The 21767-nt window shown below is 45.2% G+C and overlaps 1 protein-coding gene across 2 annotated transcripts in view; it reads right to left on the reverse strand.

The window, feature by feature from the left end:
• Positions 1 to 21767, reverse strand: part of LOC119160793 (receptor-type tyrosine-protein phosphatase F) — a 223567-nt gene that overhangs the window by 65435 nt on the left and 136365 nt on the right. For both annotated transcript variants that reach the window (XM_075880872.1, XM_075880871.1), the window contains 2 exons: positions 14448 to 14741; positions 11297 to 11394 (listed from right to left, as the gene is read on the reverse strand). In XM_075880872.1, coding sequence (XP_075736987.1) covers positions 11297 to 11394; positions 14448 to 14741 — 392 coding nt within the window. The remainder of the gene's footprint in view (positions 1 to 11296; positions 11395 to 14447; positions 14742 to 21767) is intronic.

Raw genomic sequence — 21767 nt, forward strand, 5'->3', positions numbered from 1 at the left:
CACTTCCAGAAGAAAGAAGGATTAATAATGATTTTCCAGCAAAGTGGTCGAAGAAGCGACGGAGGTACAATCGATATATAAGTAGGTATGATTGCGACGCTCTAATATGTTGCCTCTTTCTTATTGAGGAGACACGCACCAGAGGAGAAAAGCAAGTGTTTAATCAAACAACCTTGTGCATCGCAGCGCGAGTTGCCCCAGAGACTGCTATGTGCGTTAAAATCTCCAAGGAGAAGATACAGTTCTGGAAGTTCATCAATGAACGCCTGGATTTCTTGTTTACTGAGTTGGTGCTGAGGAGGTATATAAATAGAGTAAATTGTGACCAGTCTGTTCAAGATAACGGCTCGGACGGCTGTTGCCTCAAGAGACGTCTGAAGTGGTAAATGTGTACAGGCAGTTCTTGGATCCACAACACTGACAACACCACCGGACGACGTAACTGCATCATTGCGATCCTTTCGAAAAATAGCGTAATAACGTAGAAAGTTTGTGTGTTTCGGTTTCAAGTGTGGCTCTTGTACACACAGCACTTTTGGTGTATGTTAGTGCAAAAGTTCTTGAATATCGTCGAGGTTTTTCAGCAGTCCTCTGACGTTCCACTGTAATATTTGTGTCATTTTTAACCTGTGTGGTGCTTTGTGTACAAAGTTGTTGCCTTAGGTTACAGGGTCCTTAGGAGGCCCTATAAATCATAGTATTTCTTTTTTATTGCACTCCAAAGAGCTGCGCCTCTCCTTCGGCGTCTCGGGCGCCGGAGAAGTCGTACTTGTATCCATCGCCTCTTGGGAGGTGGTGGTAGTGCCGGCTTGGCAGGCACATTCACAGAACTTTCGGACCTAACTGCGCTTCCAGTGGTCCGAGATCCGGCAGACTGGGGAGTCTGCGGGCCCTGTTTGTTAGGTGGCGGAGCAGTACTGGCTGCTTCTGCCGGGGGCTCTTCTGGCGCACCCGCAGCCTCACTCTATGCGACTTTTGCGGGCGCGAAAAGATGCGGCGTGGCACCCCGGTGCGTCACATCGGCGAAGAAGAGTTGGACTGATGAATGGAGAACCGTGTACGTACTTCTTGAAAGGGCATATTGAACTTCATTTTATTCTCAAGGATTTGTTTTTATTTCTTCCAGATTGGGCATGATCTAGAGTAGGCAGCATGGTTTCCTTTACAATTCACACAGCACGATGTTGTTGAGGTACACGTATCTGATGCGTGCTCGTTGGATGCGTGATTTGCGCAAGTAATGCGCCCTCTGCAACTTTTAGACCCATGTCCAAAGCGCTGGAACTTGAAGCATCTGCGAGGGTTCGGCACATAAGGCCTGATGCGAAGCTTGCAGTAGGCAGTTTCAATTGAATCAGGTAAGTCACTGGAACCAAAGGTGAGGATTATGTGTTTTGCGGGTGTTTCTTTTTTGTTCCGTCGTATAACTATTCTTTGGACTTTGGCTACATTCTGGTCGTGCCAGCCTTACAATAATTCAATAATTCACTTTCGGACAGTCCAAGCAGGTTGTTATCAGAGACCACACCACGCACTGTATTCATTGACGTGTGTGGGCCCACTGATACTGGGACATCCCCACACGGTACCAGTTTAGGTAAGTTGTCGTATTGGAGTTTGTCGCGAACCACCAAAAGGAGGTCGTCGCTTCACAACTCCGTTACACGATATCCTGGGCCGATTGCTTCGACGAGTGTTTTCGAAACAAGAAAAGGTGAGACTGCTCGGACTGTTTTGTTCTCTTTCTGGCTAAGCACGACACGAAACTTAGAAAAGGACTGCTTTGGTTTGGAAAAAAGAAACGGTTCTTGGGTGCGCTACCTTTTCGGGTGGTGATCAGGGAGAGGGGGGGAAAAGTTGGCCATACAGATTGTGTACAGTTTGGCGGTGTCGGTGGCCACCCACCACCAAGCCCAACAAGGGGACGCTACAAGGTTGAATAGTGAACACTTAAAGACGCCAGCCATGCATCGCCGCTATAACCAAATATAACTACCCAAGGTTGGGTAACTACCCAGGGCTGACCCTCGCCGCCAAAAAATTTGGAAGTAAACGGAAAAGAGAAGATGACAGGACAGATAAAAAGTGAGAGATAAAGATGAAGTTGTAGGTAGAGAGAGATAGGAAAAAATGACTGCCTAATGCTCCTTGGTGGGTCAGCCCAGGGGTACCCTCTACGTGAAGCCGGGCACAAAGGGGTGTGTTGCCTATGTTGGGGGGCCTAAAGGTCTAATCAGTCCTTAGCGTCAGCTCAACCTCGAGGATCCCCTTTTCCCCGGACACAGCAAAGCCACGCACGGCTGGTGTGAGAAGGAGTACACCCCCTCCCCCCGTTAGCTCGGGCCTATAGAGCCGCGACACACCGAAACTGCCTGCCTGCTTGCACAGACGCCCCTGCGGGGTTCCTATCTGATGTAAGTGATCACATGCCAATTTTTGTTTTTTCAAACCTCATTCAAAAACACATTATTGTATGCCAATAAACCTTTTTAGCCCCGCCGTGGTGGTCTAGTGGCTAAGGTACTCGGCTGCTGACCCGCAGGTCGCGGGTTCGAATCGCGGCTGCAGCGACTGCATTTCCGATGGAGGCGGGAATGTTGTAGGCCCGTGTGCTCAGATTTGGGTGCACGTTAAAGAACCCCTGGTAGTCTAAATTTCCGGAGCCCTCCACCATGGCGTCTCTCATAATCATATGGTGGTTTTGGGACGTTAAACCCCACAAATCGGTCGATAAACCTTTTTAACTTAGAAAGATTAACAAAAGCAACATTGCTGCTTTTCAAACGTCTGTTAGTGAAACAACGGGGTCTCAAGTATCAATGAACGGATACCGCCATTGCTTACAATTATTTTATCAATCACATTAAAAAACTTTATGATGAAGCATTTCTCGCAACAACCATGAAACAAAACTAAAAATGTAGAAAACCTTGGGGTACTACGTTGCTTCTAAAGCATATGAAAGAACGAGATAGACGTTTTAGTCAGTTCATTAAAACTGGAGAACCTCATCTCCTAACTGATAATAAGAAAATTAGAAACAAACTAGGCCAAGAGATCAAAGAAGCAAAAAAACTGTTACTACGAAAAAAAATTTGAAAACATTCTCAATGACCCCAAAGGTGTGTGGCAAACATGAAAAAAGCCTACTGCCCAAAAAGAACAAATCAGCGTTGTAGACAGCGATACAACTTATACCGGTATATCTTTCACTAATAGGTTTAATTAACAATGTTTAAAATGTGGAGCATCGGTGCGTGATAATTATGTCAGGCATAGAACGATAGAAAGAAGGCATAGATAGAAAAGAAGTGGTCTAACCACTTCTTTTCATATTATATATGAATGATATAGTGAATATTGCGTTGACCTCAGATATAATTCTTTACGCCGACGACACGAATGTATTTTTTTTTCAGGAGAGTATCAACGTATTCTTCAATTGCAGGCTAGTAAATGGCTCGACAATTTGCTGAGTGGCTAAATGTAAGTAAACTTGAAATAAGTACCAAAAAATTAAATATATAGTTTTCCGCTCAAGAAATAGGAGTATCGGGAATGACTACCATTTGAAATTCCGTATCGAGAGCATCAAACGTGTAATGATACATATAGTTGTCGGTGTTCTTTTGGAAGAAGATCTCAGCTGGTCTCTTCATGTCGATAACCTCACAAGACGCATCTCACTATCAATAGGTGTTATAAGTAGAGCAAAGCAACTTTTGCCCCGGTGGTTTAATATTCAGCTATACTAGGCAGTAATTGATTCCAATTTACAATACTGCCTCCTTGTGTGGGGAACAACAACGAAAAGTAACCTTAGAAAGCTGCATATTCTACAAAAACGTATATTGCGAGTTATTGAGAATGTACCATATCTAACTCACTCCGCTCCACTTTTTAAAGCAAATATCATATTAACAATGCAACACATACAGGAAAAGAAGCTAGGCATTGCAATATTCCAGAAAATAAAGTCATGACAGAACAGACTTTATCGACAATTCATGGGGAAGGGACACACGAAACTAAAAAACTATATATGATAAAGGTTTCATACGAACTAACTATGGTATGCAAAAACATTTTTATGCTATAGCAGAAAATTAAAATCATCATTCTACTGTGATAAACTAGGTACAGGAGGCGATGCACACGAAATGCTTCCAAAAAAGTTAACTTCATAACTTTTTTCATTAGAAGAATCGTTCCATTTTTACCTTTTTGCAGTCTATATTGAACATACACTTATAAAATCTTTCTGTTTTATGTGTATATAGAACAATGCATATATCTGATTGATTGATTTGTGGGCTTTAACGTCACAAAACCGCATATGATTATGAGAGACGCTCCAGCGGAGGTCTCCGGAAATTTCGTCCACCTGGGGTTCTTTCCCGTGCGCCGAAATCTCAGCACACGGGCCCACAGCACTTTCGCCTCCATATAAAATGCAGCCACCGCAGCCGGAATTAAATCCGCATATATCTATAGAATCTTGTATATGTTTTGCCTAAATATGTATAGTATATGTAATCTTTTGTACATAATTTTGATTATAAAACTTTCACTGTTGTTTGAGTTATATGCGTCTAGAAAGGGATGTGACACTCAGTCAGGCACTTGCGTCTTTTTGTAACATCTCATAGACAGGACAAATGTAAAGTATTGTCTTTGTCTGAAATAAACTTGAAAGTTGAAAGTTGAAAGAGTGCGTGAGGACTGTAGGTTTATCTGCGGTGAAGCTGTTGATTTTTTAGCAGTGCACAATAGCGTTCTATGATCATGCACATCAGCACGTTTTATTGTGGAATAGATTATTTGTGGTGCGTATACTTTAGTCTTGTTTCATTGGAACATCATTTAGAGTTGGGCAATTTTTTCGAAGATATCGTTACTCTGAACTGATTCTTTTAAAGTGTATAACCTAACTTGGTATCCCCGCCGCGATGGTCTAGTAGCTAAGGCACTCGGCTGCTGACCAGCTGGTTGCGGGATTAAATCCCGGCTGTGGCGGCTGCATTTTTGATGGAGGTGAAAATGCTGCAGGCCCGCGGGCCCAGATTTTGGTGCACTTTAAAGAACCCCAGGTGGTCTGAATTTCCGAAGCCCTCCACTACGGCGTCTCTCATAATCATATGGTGGTTTTGGGACGTTAAACCACACATATCAACCCGACTTGCTAGTTTTGCAATGTTTGGCGTGGCTACTTGTGAATACTGATACCGGTTTGTCGGCTTCCTGTAGAGGGCAGTGGATATCTTATTATTTACAACTAAATATGCTGACATCAAGGATGCTAATCGCAGATGCAGAATAGGTAAAAGAAAATGATGTTGATTGGTGGACATTGTTCAAATCAGATATGAAAGAAAGGAACTCCTGTTCATCGTGCCTCCAAATAAGAAAAAGGTCATGGTAGCGTTTAACAAAAAGGTTTTATTACGTGAATCGGCAATATTTAATTTTTAAGCAGGACCATAAATATATTGACGTTGGTGTATCCAATCCGCGCACTGGTTGACGTGCCGCTTCGACGCTTGGGGTTGTGCTTCAAACAAAATTATTTAACTGTGAAATAATCCTGAACAATGTTGCCAATATGTAGCTATCGGTAAGTATATGGGCTGATGGTGCTTCTTGGCGACTGCCATATTTCTGTTTGCGCGCGGAATGGTGGTGTATAAGGATGCTACATTGAGTTGCCCAAAAGAGAACCGTAAAGAATAGCGAAGTCGATTGTACCAGGAACCAAGTCAGTAGCGTTCCTAACGCTGGTGTACTACAAATCAGGGTAGCTGGACAAATTTCTCGTGGCAGCACCAGAAATATTCTAACGGCTGGGGTTGTTTATCTTGTATAAGGTAAAAGGTAAGAATGACCAGGAAACGAACCTTTCTTTGCATATAAACACACCAGGAAGAAACTTTAAAAACAAATGCCATGTAAATGCAGAAAATATTAAACAGCGACAGCAGTGTCAGATCAGCAGTAAAAGAATATACTTCTGTGATAGAGCACTTGTATGCGGAAAATCAGAGGGACAAAATAAAGTTAGTTCACTTCTAGTAGTTATTGGTTCACGTTTATGTTGACGATGGTGTCAGAGAGCTTGCTGCACATTCTTATACCCCAATAAAGGGAAGATATTTATGCGCGTCTTAGGCCTGACAGGCTTTGTAATAATATTGAAACACGAAGCAAAATTTCACGCGTGTTTCACAGTAAAAAGTCGTTATGTCTAATGACAGACTTTCAAAAACAAATAAAACATTGCTTTGACAGTTAATATATATTTTGTGCAGTAAGCCAATTGGAACAATATCCCTAGGTGTGTGACGGTGTGAAAGTGAATGCTGAATTCCCTTTGACCTCGAGCTATCTGGTTTGTATCTGTAAAATATTGTGAATTGTTTTTAACTTTTCGCTCAATGTTTAGCTTCTTGTCAGCCCTTCTTGGCGCACATTGTGTCGAACAACAAAACAAGCTCCGAAGATTCCTTTCCTTCAGTTCTTGGCCTATAAGGGTTGTTAGCTTCCGCGTTTTCGGAGTTGCACTCTAGAGGGTGTTTTCCGAAATGATTTTTGGAGGAAATTCAGCGTCTGTCAGAATTTACTTCCGGTAAATCTCCAGTTCTCTGAAATTCGGCATTTAATTTTTTTTAATCTTAAGGTGCTGGAATTCCTTCATGTTAAGTTTATTTGTAAGGAAAATACGTTGCATTGCTGCTCTCACTTTTTTTTTCTAAATTCATTTGGCTCACTTTCCTTAATTTACCCTCTTAACAAGGCAGTAGACGGGATCTACTGTAAACTCACTGGAGTTTACTTTTAGAGGGAGCAGGAGCTGGTGAAGGTATTTTGCAGCGTTTTGAGCCGACGGTATTTCTTGCGCCATTTATCACTGCCAGGCAGAAGTTACGGACACGTGCATTGGCATAGGACGACAACGTCTACCTCAGGATCTTCAGATTGGTTGTGTCTGCTTTTGTAGTGCAAGTGTGACCGTGGCTATATTGCACCAAACGCAGCGATGAGTGGCATTACTGGGTGCGTGAACTGCTACTATTGCAGAAAGTTTCTAAGCCCCAGTGGATTTACATCCAAAGTTTCGGAAGTGAATCCTGTAGCCTTGGTTGTGGCAGCACAGCCAAGGCTACGAAGCCGAAGCACGCACTCCTTTACTACGCTTCTGCATGTATTCCGTGCACGCCAACTTTTAAAGACGATAGTTTTTCGTGGGAACCTTCGACGCCAAAATTTGGTATGTCTGTCTGTGTGTTCATTTGTCTGTTTGTCCACGGTAACGATGCCTCAAACAGCACCAAACGATGCCTTAAACGCACAACCCCATCCGCAGCGCCTACCAATATTGCTCAAGATTCAGCGCTCATACTCGTGCGATCATCAATTAAAAAGCAATTATTGCGCATATCTGAGGCACCATAACAACACGTCGATGTTTTGTGTGTGTGCCTTTATACCAGAGGAGGCACACACAAGTAATTTTAAGGACTATAGTGTTTATCACGCTGTGCTGACAGTGCAACACGTTGTTAAAAAAGGCAAGTGTTTCCGACGCTTTGCTGAGACGACATGGTGGTGGCTTCTGGCCGTCGCTTTGCGTTCTATACTATTTATCGCCTCCAAGACAGGTGAAACGCGCATCTTTCTCCCCGGGCGCGCACGCCTGCCTTCATTTTTGAAAATAACTACCAGATAGCGCTCGTGTCTATGGTGCCTGAATGCGCTCGTTCGCCTTCGCTGTACGGATCGACACACTCTGACGCAGCAGCGCTTCCAGAATAAAATTCACCGATTTTCTCGCGCATATCATCAAAGGAACGTTTTGTTCGATCTCTACACACGCAAGACTATCTTCTTTTGACGACATTTGTAGTGAAACGTGCAGATACGGGGCCAATTTTTTGTGTAGCACAGAGGAAAACATGAAAAGAATACATCTAGGTATTGTCTACAGGATTATTCGTATTGTTCATAAAAAATCTAATCCAATGCAGGATTTTCGTTTTTTCGTGTTTCTAGTTTTCTGGCGTAATTTCGCCTTTTCTCTGCACTGGTAAACAACAATGGCATCACTCGATGGCAGCAATTTGACATCGAAGGTGCAGAAGACTGAGGCGCAAAAAACATAACGTGAAGCAGGAACAGCAGGAGAGAAGACAGAACAGCGCCAACTACCAACTGTTTATAGGCCATCTAGGAAACGCACTGGAAAGAAGACAAAACCGCGCATGCATGCACAGCCAACAAACATCCCACAGCGTCATGAATAAGGCACTAAGTTATCCAAAAAATGCATTTTTGTTGGCTTTGCACGTATGCGCGGTTTCGTCTTCTTTCCAGTGCGTTTTCTAGACGGTCATTAAACAGTTGGTAGTTGGCGCTGTTCTGTCTTTTCTCCTGCTCTTCCTGCTTCACGTCATGTTTTTTGCGCCTCAGTATTCTGCACCAAGTATGCACCAACTATCCCAAAAACAAGTCATTTTGGGATTCCCATCGAAGCTTGTGAGTGAGCATGAGTGCGTGTTCCTTAGAAGATCTGTATTCATCAAGCTGGTTGAAACAAATACAGTTCCCGCGTATGCAATCAACGAGAAAGAAGTCGTGCCCCTCTGCGGTAGTACAGTGGCTAAAGCACTTTGCTTTTCGACCACCTGAGGTTCTTTACCGAGCACCTAAAGCTGAGCACACGGGCTTACAGCGTTTTCGCCTTCATAGGAAATGCAGCCACTGCAGCCGGGATTCGATCTCGCGACCTGTGGGTCAGTAGCCGAGTACCTCAGTCACTCTACCACTGCAACTGTGCCATTGACTGATGTGTGAAAGACACCAGATGCAAATCAACCCAGCGCTTTAGATTTTCTAACGAAGCACCACGCAAGAGAGTGGCATTAAAAGTTGCAGGATCATATGCATGCCTTGTGGCACGTGGCGCTGATCAGTGGCTAAGGGTAAGTGTCATTGCTCTGACGCAACTGAAAAATAGAGATAATCTTTAAAGCAAAAACAAAAAGCACGCGTACAAGTGCACGAATGTCTACGTTTGCACACTGGTTACTGTTTTGACTGCGCGAGTTCTGTCATGTTGCACCGCTCCACCAAAAGGGACGTTCATAACTCATCGCTGGCCCTCAATGTTGTAGTAGAGCAGAAAGATAAGGTTATGTCACCGCCCTTAGTTTTAAAAAGGTGGCTTAGGGACATCCGTGACAGCTTTAGAAGCGAAGTAGTGATTAATGTATTACACGGTAGCGTTGCGATCGCAGTATCTTTTATCTTTAGACGCACGACAAATTATCGAATGTAACAGAAATACAGAGACAGATACTCCTCTTTGCAGGCGTATCGCGATAGAGATACTAGATGCTTTAAGAGTAACTAAAATATTTATTTATTTATCCATTTTGTAATATCCTCCGGACCAACGGCATTATGTAGGGGGGCGAAACACGATTTTTTATTCATACAGTGTTAGGTTATAATAAAAATAAATAAAATGTAAAAAGCGCAAAATATAAGCATTCTGTACAAACAGAACAAATAAGTGTGGGCGTTTATACAAGGCTTGTTAGCGCAGAAGAAAACAAGTGATAATCGGTCAAAATGGTCACAGATCCGGGAAGGCGGTTTCAATCTACTGATGTTCTGGAATAATTGAATCGCTGCATGTTTTGGTTAGGCAAGACATAACACCAACTTCATTAGAATGATCAATACTATAGGGTACGTAAAAAGGCTGAAAAATAAGTGCATTGCGAAGAGTCGGAACATGATGACAAATTTTGTGAAATAGGCAGTGGCGGAAGAGCATACGTGGAGAGGCAAGAGACGGCTGTTCGAGTGAATTTTTTCTGGCATAAATGCTAGTGTGACGACTGTAGTTGTGAAGAATAAAGCAAACAGAATTATTCTGAATTAGTTCAAGAGCATTGATTAAATTACTTGAACTCGGATCTCATACTGCAGCGGCGTATTCTATCTTGCTACAAATCAGCGTATTGTACATTAGTAGTTTAAATAAGACAGGTGCGGTAAAGAAGTTGCGACAAATGTACCGAAGCATGCGGTTTGCATTAATAATAATGGAGCGGGTATGGAGTGACCAGCTTGAACAAGTGGTTATGTGTACGCCTAGATAACAGTAAGTGGTGACTGATCTGAGTGGGATGCTGTTAAGTGAGTAAGTAGCAGGAGAATATGATATTCAGGAAATACGCAATACCTTGCATTTGTAAACATTTAGTTCCATTTGCCAAGTTGGACAGCAGTTAAAGATGGTGTCAATGCCATTTTGAAGGGCAGTGACGCCATTTAGGCTGTTAATTTTCCGGAACACAACGCAGTCGTCTGCAAACAGTTTCAGGTTAGAAGAAACACATACTGGCAAATCATTATAGTAAACTAGAAATATAAGATATAAGATACGTCGATCTACGATACTGCCCCGCCGTGCCTGCGGCCAAAGAGCGCCAGCCTGCAGCGGCAACGACAACTATGCAGCTCACATATCAGCCAATGTCGCTGACTTTGGGTGCATTTGTATAAAAAGAAAAAATTCCGCCATATCCACGAAGTGAATGATGTTGAGTGGGCGAAGCTCCGGAGGTAAACCTGGTAAACCATGAATCCTCTGTACATTTCGCCCACTTGATTTTATTACATCGCTCCCCCTAGCGTACGTCGCCGCACTAAATCGAACGATTGCCTTCAACCAATGACACGCGCCATATGTGACATCATTCCTATTTTATAAGATCTCGCGTCTTTCATCAACTACAAGTACCGCTTTCTAGTTTATAACATCTTGCATCTTTTAATCATCAGCTACAAGTACCACCATCTAGTAAACACTACAAGAACTAAACGAGAGGTGGCTACATACACGAGACGGTACCGCCATCTAGTGAACACTGCAAAAACTAAACTAGAGGTGGCTACATACAGGGGACGGTACCACCATCTAGTGAACACTGCAAGAACTAAACTTGAGGTGGCTACATACAGGCTACAGGGGACGCACAGCCCACGCCCTAAGGAGCTTCGCCCCTAAAAAGCGGTTTCTACTTGGCTCTGAGAAGCAATTGTCATTTTTAGGCTCGCGTGTTCTCGGTAGCGTCGACTACCAAGCGTTTTTGTACCATTCTCAAAAAGTGTTGCAGAACCCGTTTAAAGCATGAATAGAGAATCATTCGGCGAGCCAGCGAGAAAAGTACAAATATATATTCACCAATTTGGCGGTGCAAGCTGCAGTCATTATGCCTGAAGCTCTCACCTGGAAGTAGTCGATGGTGCTGTTGTAGCAAGTCCATTGCAGCAGGCAGTCATTACTTTCTTGTATGGTCGCTGCATACTTGGTATGCAGCATCGGAACTGCGATCGGAATCCCATCGAAACATTAATATAGGAGACATTCACGCCATTTGCACATGAAAATGTCATAGTGCCGGGCTTGTTGAAAAGAACTCCAGAAGAAAAAACAAAATAAAGCTTTACATGAACAGAGCAAAAAAACAACGTTTACTTGACAATATAATCATGATCAATATTAGTTTTCATGTGTATTTTTGAATCCAACCATATTTCACATGATTGTGAAAACGCAAAATCGTTATGAGGGGAGTACCCTAAATATAACCAACGAATTTCTCTGGTTTTCCTAGAGCTGGTCCTTCTCCAGCCTGGGTGTATTGTGAGGTGAAGCTTCATTTGCATTGCGGTGGTGGGGAAAATTTTCTGTACTATTCCCGGATTGCACCGAAGAACAGATTGTGAGAAGGCACAGGAAATACATGGAGGTTACCGAGGAAATGTGTCTGAAGCCTCTGCAGAATGAGAGTGAATGCTCAGTATAGTTTGCACTTCTATTTCGGCTCTTTTTGCCTAAGGTGTTGGCCAGAAAGAACCACTTTGATTGGGATGTGAATTATATGGACCGTCTCAGCTGGTTTTCACGTATATCTATATGTATGTACATAAATACGGTTAAGAATGCACTGGCCTCCTCTTTCCACGGAGCGAACATCGCCTTTCCGGCCAGGGTCGTCGGACGCACGCTTACCTCGTGGGTGAACAAGGGGGGGGGGGGGAACAATGATGCCCAACAGATGGGAGCTTCTACGGGCTAAGCTCTCAAGAAGAAAAAAACGATGCCGGAAGTGTACCTGAAGCAGCCGTGTTGTCTTACCTCACCGTTTAGTAGAGGTACGTGAGATGGCATCTACATGAGTTGACTGCCAGCCTCACTTAGTATAACATTGCACTTTGTTGCTATCAGATCCATTGCTTCACCTTTTCGGTGAAACTAATGTTGTGCAATTATCCCTGCCACAGTCGCGAACTGCACTTGACAACATGCGCACGAGTATAGTTAGCCACCGAGAAAGCTTTTGAGACACAGCTAGGCATTCAGTGGCTATGCATGTTTTGCAGGTTCTGTACCGTTCGCCATGAGTTATTTAGGCAGAATACGCAGGGAAGGGATCTGAAGCGTGTGGTGCCGCGTAAAACCACATGCGTGCCACGTAATTATTTTTACTGTGTATTTACTTGTTGGGGTCATTGACTGTGGCCGCGCCGCAGGATACTTGGTTACTTAGCAAGGTCATGTTTACTCCATTTATTACTACTCCGTAAAACATTCGAATATGTTGCTATCACAATCATTGCTTCGCCCTTTTGGCGAAACAGTGTCATTTTCTTCCGGTGATCTTTTTGGGTGTTTCTCCTGCAGTCGTTGACAACTACCTTTGTCTCCTTTGTTTCAAGTTTGCATGTAGGCTTGTGTGAGCGCTCAAAGGAAACTTAGCAATAAAACTTTCTGTGGGGGAGATTCGCGAGTTAGCGAGTCCGCTGCACGCTCGAGGCACTCTAATGCAGCGCCTCCAGAATACTATTCACCAATTTTCTTGCGCAGAAAATCAAATAAATGCTTTGTTCAATCTCTCCAGATGCAAGACTATCGTATTTCGACGACATTTGCAGATTAAGAAGCAGAAACGGGGCGAATTTCTTGTTAAATGATTTTTTCTGACCAGATGGGCTTCCGTCGAAGTCTTGGCTGCACTCCCATTGAGTATTTGCAAAAAAAAAGTGCGTACAACGTAACTCTGTCAAGCAAATATTTAGTGTATGCAGTATATCAGCTCACCTGTTGCCACCGTTATCGTTTTTTTACAAGAAATTACCATAGGTTAAAGTACAATTGTTAGTTCAGCATGCGCCACGAAAGCGTATGTACAGTATAATCCAATGTTAAAGGAAACACTCGAATGCACACTATCAATAATCCTGGCCCTCTAAAAGCAACTGTATTAAGAAACAATGTTCATGCAAGTCAGTAGTCTGTCAAGAGGAGTAGGAACTTTTAACCACCAATGGCTTCATGGATATCTAAGCCGCTATGATTTCGTGAGATAGCGAAATTTAAACATGCTGCTCACGCAGGTGTTCCCATTAACAGCGGACCCATCTGTACATATTAGTCACTCAAAGTGCGTTGTTATCGACAACGCGTTCGGGCAACACCACCCAGATTATTGACTCGGGCCGATGTCGGGCCTCATCTGCGGTCGGGCCGGGCCATTTCATATAGGAAAATTTTTTCTTGGCTGGCCCAGGTCTTTCTTTGACTAGCCGACTGGGCTCAAGCGGGTATGTTTAAACAGGTTCCGAGCCCGGCCACGGCTCTGGTCGAAAATTCCGGTCCATATAGTGCTCTAAGTCAAATACACTCACTTGGCTAGTCATTTTTCGCCTCGTTTCGCTCGTGGCGGTGTTCTCACGCGTGTCCATGAAGTTTGTTGCCACGATCTTTACTGGGCATTGAACCATAGCGTGCAACAGCTCATGTGCCGTTATCAGCAATTCGTGAAATCATAGCACTACGTCAAAACATAGCTTCTCCAGCGCTTAGTGGCACTGGCGTCCATAAAAGCGGGTAAACGGGATGCGGTGGAGTTTAGAGTTAGGCGTGCTGACGGCTGTACATAATTCGCGGTTTATGGCCTCGAAATTTAGTTTCTTGTACTCGAGTATAGACATCTTTTACGAGTATTTTCAGGGAGATTTAACGTGAACGTATATCAACATAATCCCACAAAGGAGAAAGAAATGTGAGGTTATGGGTATAGCTGCGTTTGGTTGAGGTGTGCGCGTGAATAAAAGAATTTGAATTAGCAGCGTTTGCATGCTATAAAATATTTGCATGCGGTAAGGCTTGCATGCCATTACTCTGAATATGGGAAACAGAGTTGTTGCTTCTTTTAAAGTAGAGCGAGCTTTGTGCCATGCGTATGTCACCGATAAGGCGTGCATTGCTCATATGACTGGGAGTTCAGTCCTGTATTGTGGCTTTAAATCACTCTTTCCCATGCTCTGAACTCGGACGCCAACCGCAAGAAATATTTCCAGCAGTGTGCACTCACGATTATTCCAAGTAGTAATCGATGCTTTAGCTGCAGGTCCTAAGATTGGCCTTCCGTCAAAATTCGTGAGCTGTGCTTGCACGTAGATATTGAAGGCGCTGTTTGGAGCCAGTCCTGACACTGTCACGCTGTTCTCCGTAGTGTAGAGCACGGTACAGATATCTTGATTAGTAGGACAGTACAACACTTGAAAGCCTTTGTACAGACGAGTGTCATCTTGCGGGAATGTCCAGGCGACTTCGAACGAGCTGCTGCTTGTTGCTGCAACTTTGGTCAAGGCTGGTCTAGGAAAATCTGCAAAGGTAAATGAAGTGGTAAAGGGCTTATGCATTTGCACTTAGCGTGAAATGTGCAGGAAGTGCAGTGATTTGCAAGTCCTTCAGTAACGAACTCAAGTAGTGGGTGTTTGGGGGTAGTTGTTAAGATACTTTTGCACGAACTCAAATTGCGCTTGGGACGTACGAGACAGGAGAACAGACGTTAACACGACGAATGCAGCGTGTGAGCGTTACTGGACGATCTCCGTTTCTTGAGCGACGCTCGCGTGCCTTGGAATTCTAGCAATGCGGCCAAAAAGAGAAATGAAACGTCCATTCGTGGGATCCTCTCCCCTCTTCACGTCCCTCCTTCTCGCATTCACTTTTGGGTCTACTGTGATGTGTTTTACTCTATCCCCTACTCATCACCTTGAAGTCCCTTTTCGATCGTTGGCTTTGGCTTGCGTGACGCCACACACGACTAGGCTGCATTGCTTTGAGATTCTCCCTTCATTTTTTCGATTGTCCTTACCGTAACTTCTTTTTCGCGCCTGTTCGCTAATCTATGGATGGGTATTTATAAATTGTTTTGGATGCATACTGATATCAATTCTTTTCTCCTCATTTCTTTTGTGCACCCCCTTGGTATACATAATATGGCTATGCTCTACATTGCTTTGCGTGCATGACACCAAGCGGTGACATGAGGTTCCTAACCTTATGAGTAGCTAGAACACTGCACGACAACATTACTGAAAGCTACATAATGACATCAGGTATATATTTATATATATATAGATATATAAATATATAAATATATATATATATATATATGAATATGTATATATATATATATATATATATATAAATATATACCCCATCCTGTGGGCCGGCTGTTCTAATCAGACTTCGCGGTTCACTTCTTATCGCTCGCCCAGTTTACGCTCGAGCCCATATGGTACTATTTCTTACAAACTTATATCTTTATAAGTAAATTATTATTTAGTAGTATTTGTATTTGTAACGGTGTGACTAATTTGCGCAAGTTGCACTTACTAAATCAAGAGCCGTTCGACATATTGCTGCTCAACACTATCTGTCCTCTACAAAGCTCCTTTTTCGAAAATATGATATTCTTCCAGTTTTCTCTTTTTAGAATTACAGACTGATGTTATGTAATAAAGAGTTTGTTGAGCATGGTGCCACTACCCCAATAAGTCTTGCTAAACTTAACGTAAACACAAGTGTCTCACTCACCAGGCACAAAGAAGTTTGGACTAAGAAGTTTTATGACGAACACTCATTGTCCTACAGACAACCTTCTCTGTTAAACTTTTTAACACGCGAAAATTTTGATCCTTACTTTAAACAAAACTGTCACTATAAACATTTCGTCTAGCTGATATATTCTCCTGAACAATACATCTCTCAAAATTTATGACCATTCTTTCCTTTTTCTAATTATTGCTCTCTATGATCATGCCACTTCAATGCTATACATTTCAGCTAGTCTCTTTTTCTTTTTGTGCTTTTAAAATAAATGGTTGTATTACTTTTTGTGTTGATACACCTATAGGCTTATTTGATATTCGTTATGCATGATTATCTGCCAATCCTGCTGCTTTGTCAACTTGTGAACGGGGTCAGGACCTCGTCAAGCAGCTTTTTGTCCTGTATTTCGCTTAATAAAAAGAAAATAAATTGATTGATTGATTGATTGATTGAACTCTAAGAGTAATTATCTATTTATCTATATGTCAATACCGTAGATGTGCGCATGTTGAAATGACATATGCCTGTGTTATATACTTGCAACAATGTTCGAGTTGCGTGCTCATTTTTTTCACGCTGACAAAGAAAGCCCGCGAAATATATAAAACATTAGACATGACTAGACTGCTGCGTGCATGAAAAGGACTTTAGCGCACATCTGTATGCAGCCGCTTCAGACAAGCAAACTTTGATGTGGCCAGTAATAATGAAAGAAATGTAGAAATGAAAAAAGAATACCAATCGCGTTATCTGCCACTTCCCGTCCGTAGAAACCCACCAGTGTGATGTTACACAGGCAGGTTGTAAACAGAACAGAGTTCCAGCCGCTTCATCAATGAAGACAATGGAGCGTGTGATATGGATAGTGACGCAGAATCAAGCGAATGAAATTCCTGCAAGGTTCCGGCAAATGTTGTTGGCGCTTGACCTGTACACTCTGAATATGCAGGACGCTGTCTCTCGCAATGAAAAAGAGGCACAGCTGTTGCTTCTAGTGAGTTAATTTTAGAGCACTGCCTTATTGTGTGGGTTGGAGCACATTCACGTGTCATTTTTATCATTTCGTGGGTTGTCTTCATTAAGAATGAGCACGCAGTTAGTACGCTAAAGAAAATAGCCCACACAGATGTCGTCTCAACATGCGCACCTTTGTCTCTTTGCCATATCTTGATAACTATGAACAATGGTAGCGCTTTTCGAGTTACAAATATATAATGAGTAAATATTTCTAATCAAAAAAATGACTTGTAGCGAGTACACCATACTGAAAACAATATGCGCCAGGTTTCGTTTGCGTAACATCGTTCCTCTTTATTTAATTTTTAAATCGTGCTGAGGGATACCTGGGATGGCCTATAGATGGTTTTGGTGTTTGTAAACAAACTGGCTCGCGTCGAACGGCCTACCCAGCAGACTTCCAGTGCGCCACTTCCGGTAATGCTTTTTCAATAATCCCGGCGTTGTTTTCATGGTGTGTTTGAGTTTGCTGCTCTATTATTGCTGGCGCATTCCTTAGGATGTATTTGGTGCAACGTCTATCGGCTACATGAAGGGGGCTCGACGTAGTGCACGGCAGGTACAGGCACGTCCACTGCTGCAGGTAACGCCGCTCGCATGGCCTGATATCTGTCATGGCGTTCCGATGAGGGCACTCCCCTGCTCGTGTTACTTCTGGCAGTGGCCCCGCCTGCAGGGGAAGCTTGTCAGCGAAGTTAATTGGGCCCGTTGGTTCTGATGCTGATGTGCATGCTCTTTGATGACGCGGACAGGGAATTGACAGCACACATCTGTCTTTTCCCTGTCCGTGTCTTTAAAGCGCACCCACATCGTCGACGTGCAGGAGAAGAGTTGCCCGATCCATAGTAAATCTGTCCGTGCTTGGCCGTTACTGTCGTCATTGTGTATACTGGCTGTGTGCCTGCTAATAAACGCCATAACAAATTGGTGGAGAGTGTTATGATCCCCTCCGATGCCCTTGCAACTGCGCTCACGTACCCTGCAATCTACCATGTCCCGCTACGCCTCTCAGCAAATACCTCCTCCCATGCCACCCTCTTGTCCCGGTGTCCCCAGGATCCGAGATCCACCCATCTTCACGGGCGCCGATGGCACTGACGTGGAGGACTGGCTCTCCATTTACGAGCGCGTGAGCATCCCCAACAAATGGGACGAGGACGGCAAGTGGACAAACTTGGTGTTCTAACTTGCGGGCGTTGCAAGCTTGTGGTACAACAACCACGCGTCCGATTTCGCAACCTGGTTCGATTTGAAGACCGCTCTCACCAACATTTTTGGCCGCCCTGCCGTTCGTAAGCTGCAAACCGAGCAGGACTTACGCGAACCCGCTCAGCAGGCCGGTGAATCATTCACAAGTTACATAGATGGTGTCCTGGACCTGTGCCAGAAATCCAACGACAGCATGTGCGAATCAGACAAGATCCGGAACGTCATGAAGGGCATTGACGATGATGCCTTCACGATGCTGCTTGCCAAAAACCGAGGCACAGTAGCTGAGGTCGTCACGCTGTGCTAGAGCTACGAAGAGCTCCGCCGGCAGCGTTCGATAACCCGTCGCTCCACACCACGAGATGCAGGCCTTGCTGGCTTGGAGGTGAGATGTGATGAAGTGGCGCTGCTTGCAGACCTCAAGTCCTTCATACGTGAAAAAATCGCGCGCCAGTTTTCTCTCCTTCTATTTGCCCACCCACCGGCTGTTCAACAATCGGCAACTACTATTCTTCCACCCATCCGCCGAGCGATTGAGCAGGAAATAGCGGAGGTCGTGCCTGCGTACCAACCACAGTAACTTCCGGCCCCTGCACCCCCAAGTTATGCCCAAGTGGTTGCGAGGCCGCATCCAGTCGTTCAAGCACCTGCACCACTGACTTACGCCGAAGCGGCCACACGACCTCCGTCCTTTGCAGCGGGTATGCCGGCTGCGTATGTAGGGCGCAACCCCTCAGCTTCCTTTTCAGCCCACCATGCAGCCTTTCGAGCCTCCGTTCCTAGCTAGACCCACTGCGGCGAACCGATAGCGCACACCCGACCACCGGCCCATCTGCATTGCTTGCGGTTACGCCGGTCACGTAGCCCGTTATTGCTCTCGAGTACAGCCGGCTCCTATTTTTTCTCATGTTGCTGGCCACCTTGGCCATCCGTATAACGACAAACTGCCGTCTGTGCCAGTGTCTCGCCCAGGTCCGTCTCCTCGAACTTCGCCGTCACCGCGACGTCGGTCCCTATCCCCCATGCAGCCAAGTTCGACTGCTCACGAGCAGAAAAACTAGTCGTCGCAGTCCCAGAGTCGAAGAGTGTGACGCTATTGCATTGTGAAAGCCCTCAGAGCCACCCACCAAATGTCATTGACGTGCTTGTGGACAGTGTTCATGCATCTGCTCTTATTGACACTGGAGGTGCCGTATCAGTTATGAACGAAAACCTGTGCCGCTTGCTTCGAAAAGTGACGACGCCAATTTCTGGGTTGTCCCTTTGTACCGCTAGTTCACATTGTATTCATCCTACAGCAGGCTGCACAGCTCGCGTTGTCGTTCAGGACGTTCTGTATGTCCCCCAACTAATCATCATTCCTGCATGCTCTCATGACGTCATCCTGGGATGGGATTTTCTCTCCCGCAACGACGCCGTCATTCATTGCGCCGCCGAAATTGAACTCTCGCCCTTCTCGCATTTGACGCCAGAAGACGGTCCCTTGACACTGAGCAAGATTCTCGTGAAAGACGATACTATAGTGCCTCCAAGCTCGACGATGGGTGTATCGGTGTACTGCACTGGTCTCTTCGACACAATTGCACTCGTTTCGCCATCCGACCGTGCTTCCAGAAGGAAAGGGTTGCTAGTGCCTTTCGCGACGGTGAAAATCACCCAGGGCAACGCCGCTATTTTTGTGACCAACCCATCCCCGTACACTGTTACCTTGATTTGAGGGGAATGTCTCGGCAGAGTGGAACCAGTCGACGACGCACAAGTCCTGAACGTACACGAAGACTCGCGTTGTCTGATTCGCGTACCATCAGTGCTGTTTCTACTTCTGATCCATCATCTCCTGATGTAGTTGGCCCATACATTGATGACAACCTTACGCCAGTACAGCGTTCCCAGCTTCTTGACCTGCTGCAAGAATACCGTTCTTCCTTTAATGTCGGGCGAAGTTCTCTCAGTCGCGCGTCCACTGGTACGCATCGTATCAAAACTGTGCCCATCGACCATTACGGCAACGTCCATACGGCGTGTCGCCTGCTGAACGCCGGGAAAATAACGAGCAGGTTGACGATATGCTTCGACGCGACGGCATTTGGCCCTCGGAAAGTCCATGGATGTCTCCTGTTGTTCTTGTTGCGAAGAAAGATGGTTCTTTGCGGTTCTGTGTGGACTACAGACGGCTCAATAAGATCACTCGCAAGAATGTCTACCCCCTGCCGCGCATCAATGACGCAATTGACAGCCTTCATGGAGCCCAATTTTTTTCTTTTATTGATCTGCGCGCGGGATACTGGCAAGTACACATGGCTGATGACGTTCGACCGAAGACTGCCTTCATCACATCCGACGGCTTGTACGAATTCAACGTCATGCCGTTTGGTCTGTGTAATGCACCTGCGACATTTGAGCGCATGATGGACACCGTTCTGCGCAACTTGAAATGGCACACCTGCTTGGGTTACTTCGATGATGTTGTTGTCTTCGCTCCAGTTTCTCCACACATCTCCAACATCTAAAAGACGTTTTCGCACGTGTGAGCAATGCCGGCTTGCAACAAAATCTGAAGAAGTGCCGCTTTGCAGCACGCCAACTCACCAGCCTAGGGTACGTCGTGTCGAAATAGCATTCTTCCTGACCCAGCCAAGATTCGGGCCGTGGCCGAATTCCCCAAACCTGCGTCCGTCAAAAAACTGCGTAGTTTCGTGGGCCTGTGCTCGTACTTCCGACGCTTCATACGAAACTTTGCCACGATCATATCACCCTTGACGAATCTCCTTGGAGGTAACGGGCCCCTTGATTCGTGGTCATCCGAGTGCGACGAGGCGTTCGCAAAGCTCCGCCATTTGTTGACGTCTCCTCCCATTCTACGCCACTATGACCCTACAGCCCCAACGGAGGTGCACACGGACACCAGCGGTGTAGGCCTCGGCGCTGTCCTGGCGCAGCGCAAACCCGGATTCCCTGATTATGTCGTGGCATATGCAAGCCGTACGCTCACGAGAGCCGAGACAAACTACACCGTCACCGAAAAAGAGTGCCTGGCTATCGTCTGGGCTCTTACAAAGTTTCGACCTTATTTGTATGGTCGCCCATTCGATGGCGTCACCGACCATCATGCACTATGCTGGCTGTCATCATTGAAGGATCCCTCAGGCCGTCTCGCCCATTGGGCTCTTCGCTTTAAAGACTACGACATCCGCGTGCTCTACCGCAACGGACGCCAGCATGCTGACGCCGACGCCCTCTCACGCTCGCCTCTGCTTGAAGCTGACGTGCTCTGCTCAGTATCCTCGGTTGCTGCTTCTGCCATTCATGTTGACATCACCGCTACCGAACAGCGAAAGGATAATTGCATCGCCCCACTGATCGACATGCTCTCTCATCCATCCGCAACGCCATCCACGCGTGCCTTGCGTCGTCGAGCTCACCATTTCGCCATTCGTGACGGCCTCCTACACCGACACAATTACGACGCCGATGGCCAGCAGTGGCTACTCGTGATACCACGCAGTCAGCGGTCGGAGATATGTGAATCCTTCCATTCTGATCAGCAATGCGCGCACTCTGGGGT

The sequence above is a fragment of the Rhipicephalus microplus genome, chromosome X (assembly GCF_043290135.1).
Source record: "Rhipicephalus microplus isolate Deutch F79 chromosome X, USDA_Rmic, whole genome shotgun sequence".
Taxonomy (NCBI): Eukaryota; Metazoa; Arthropoda; class Arachnida; order Ixodida; family Ixodidae; genus Rhipicephalus; species Rhipicephalus microplus.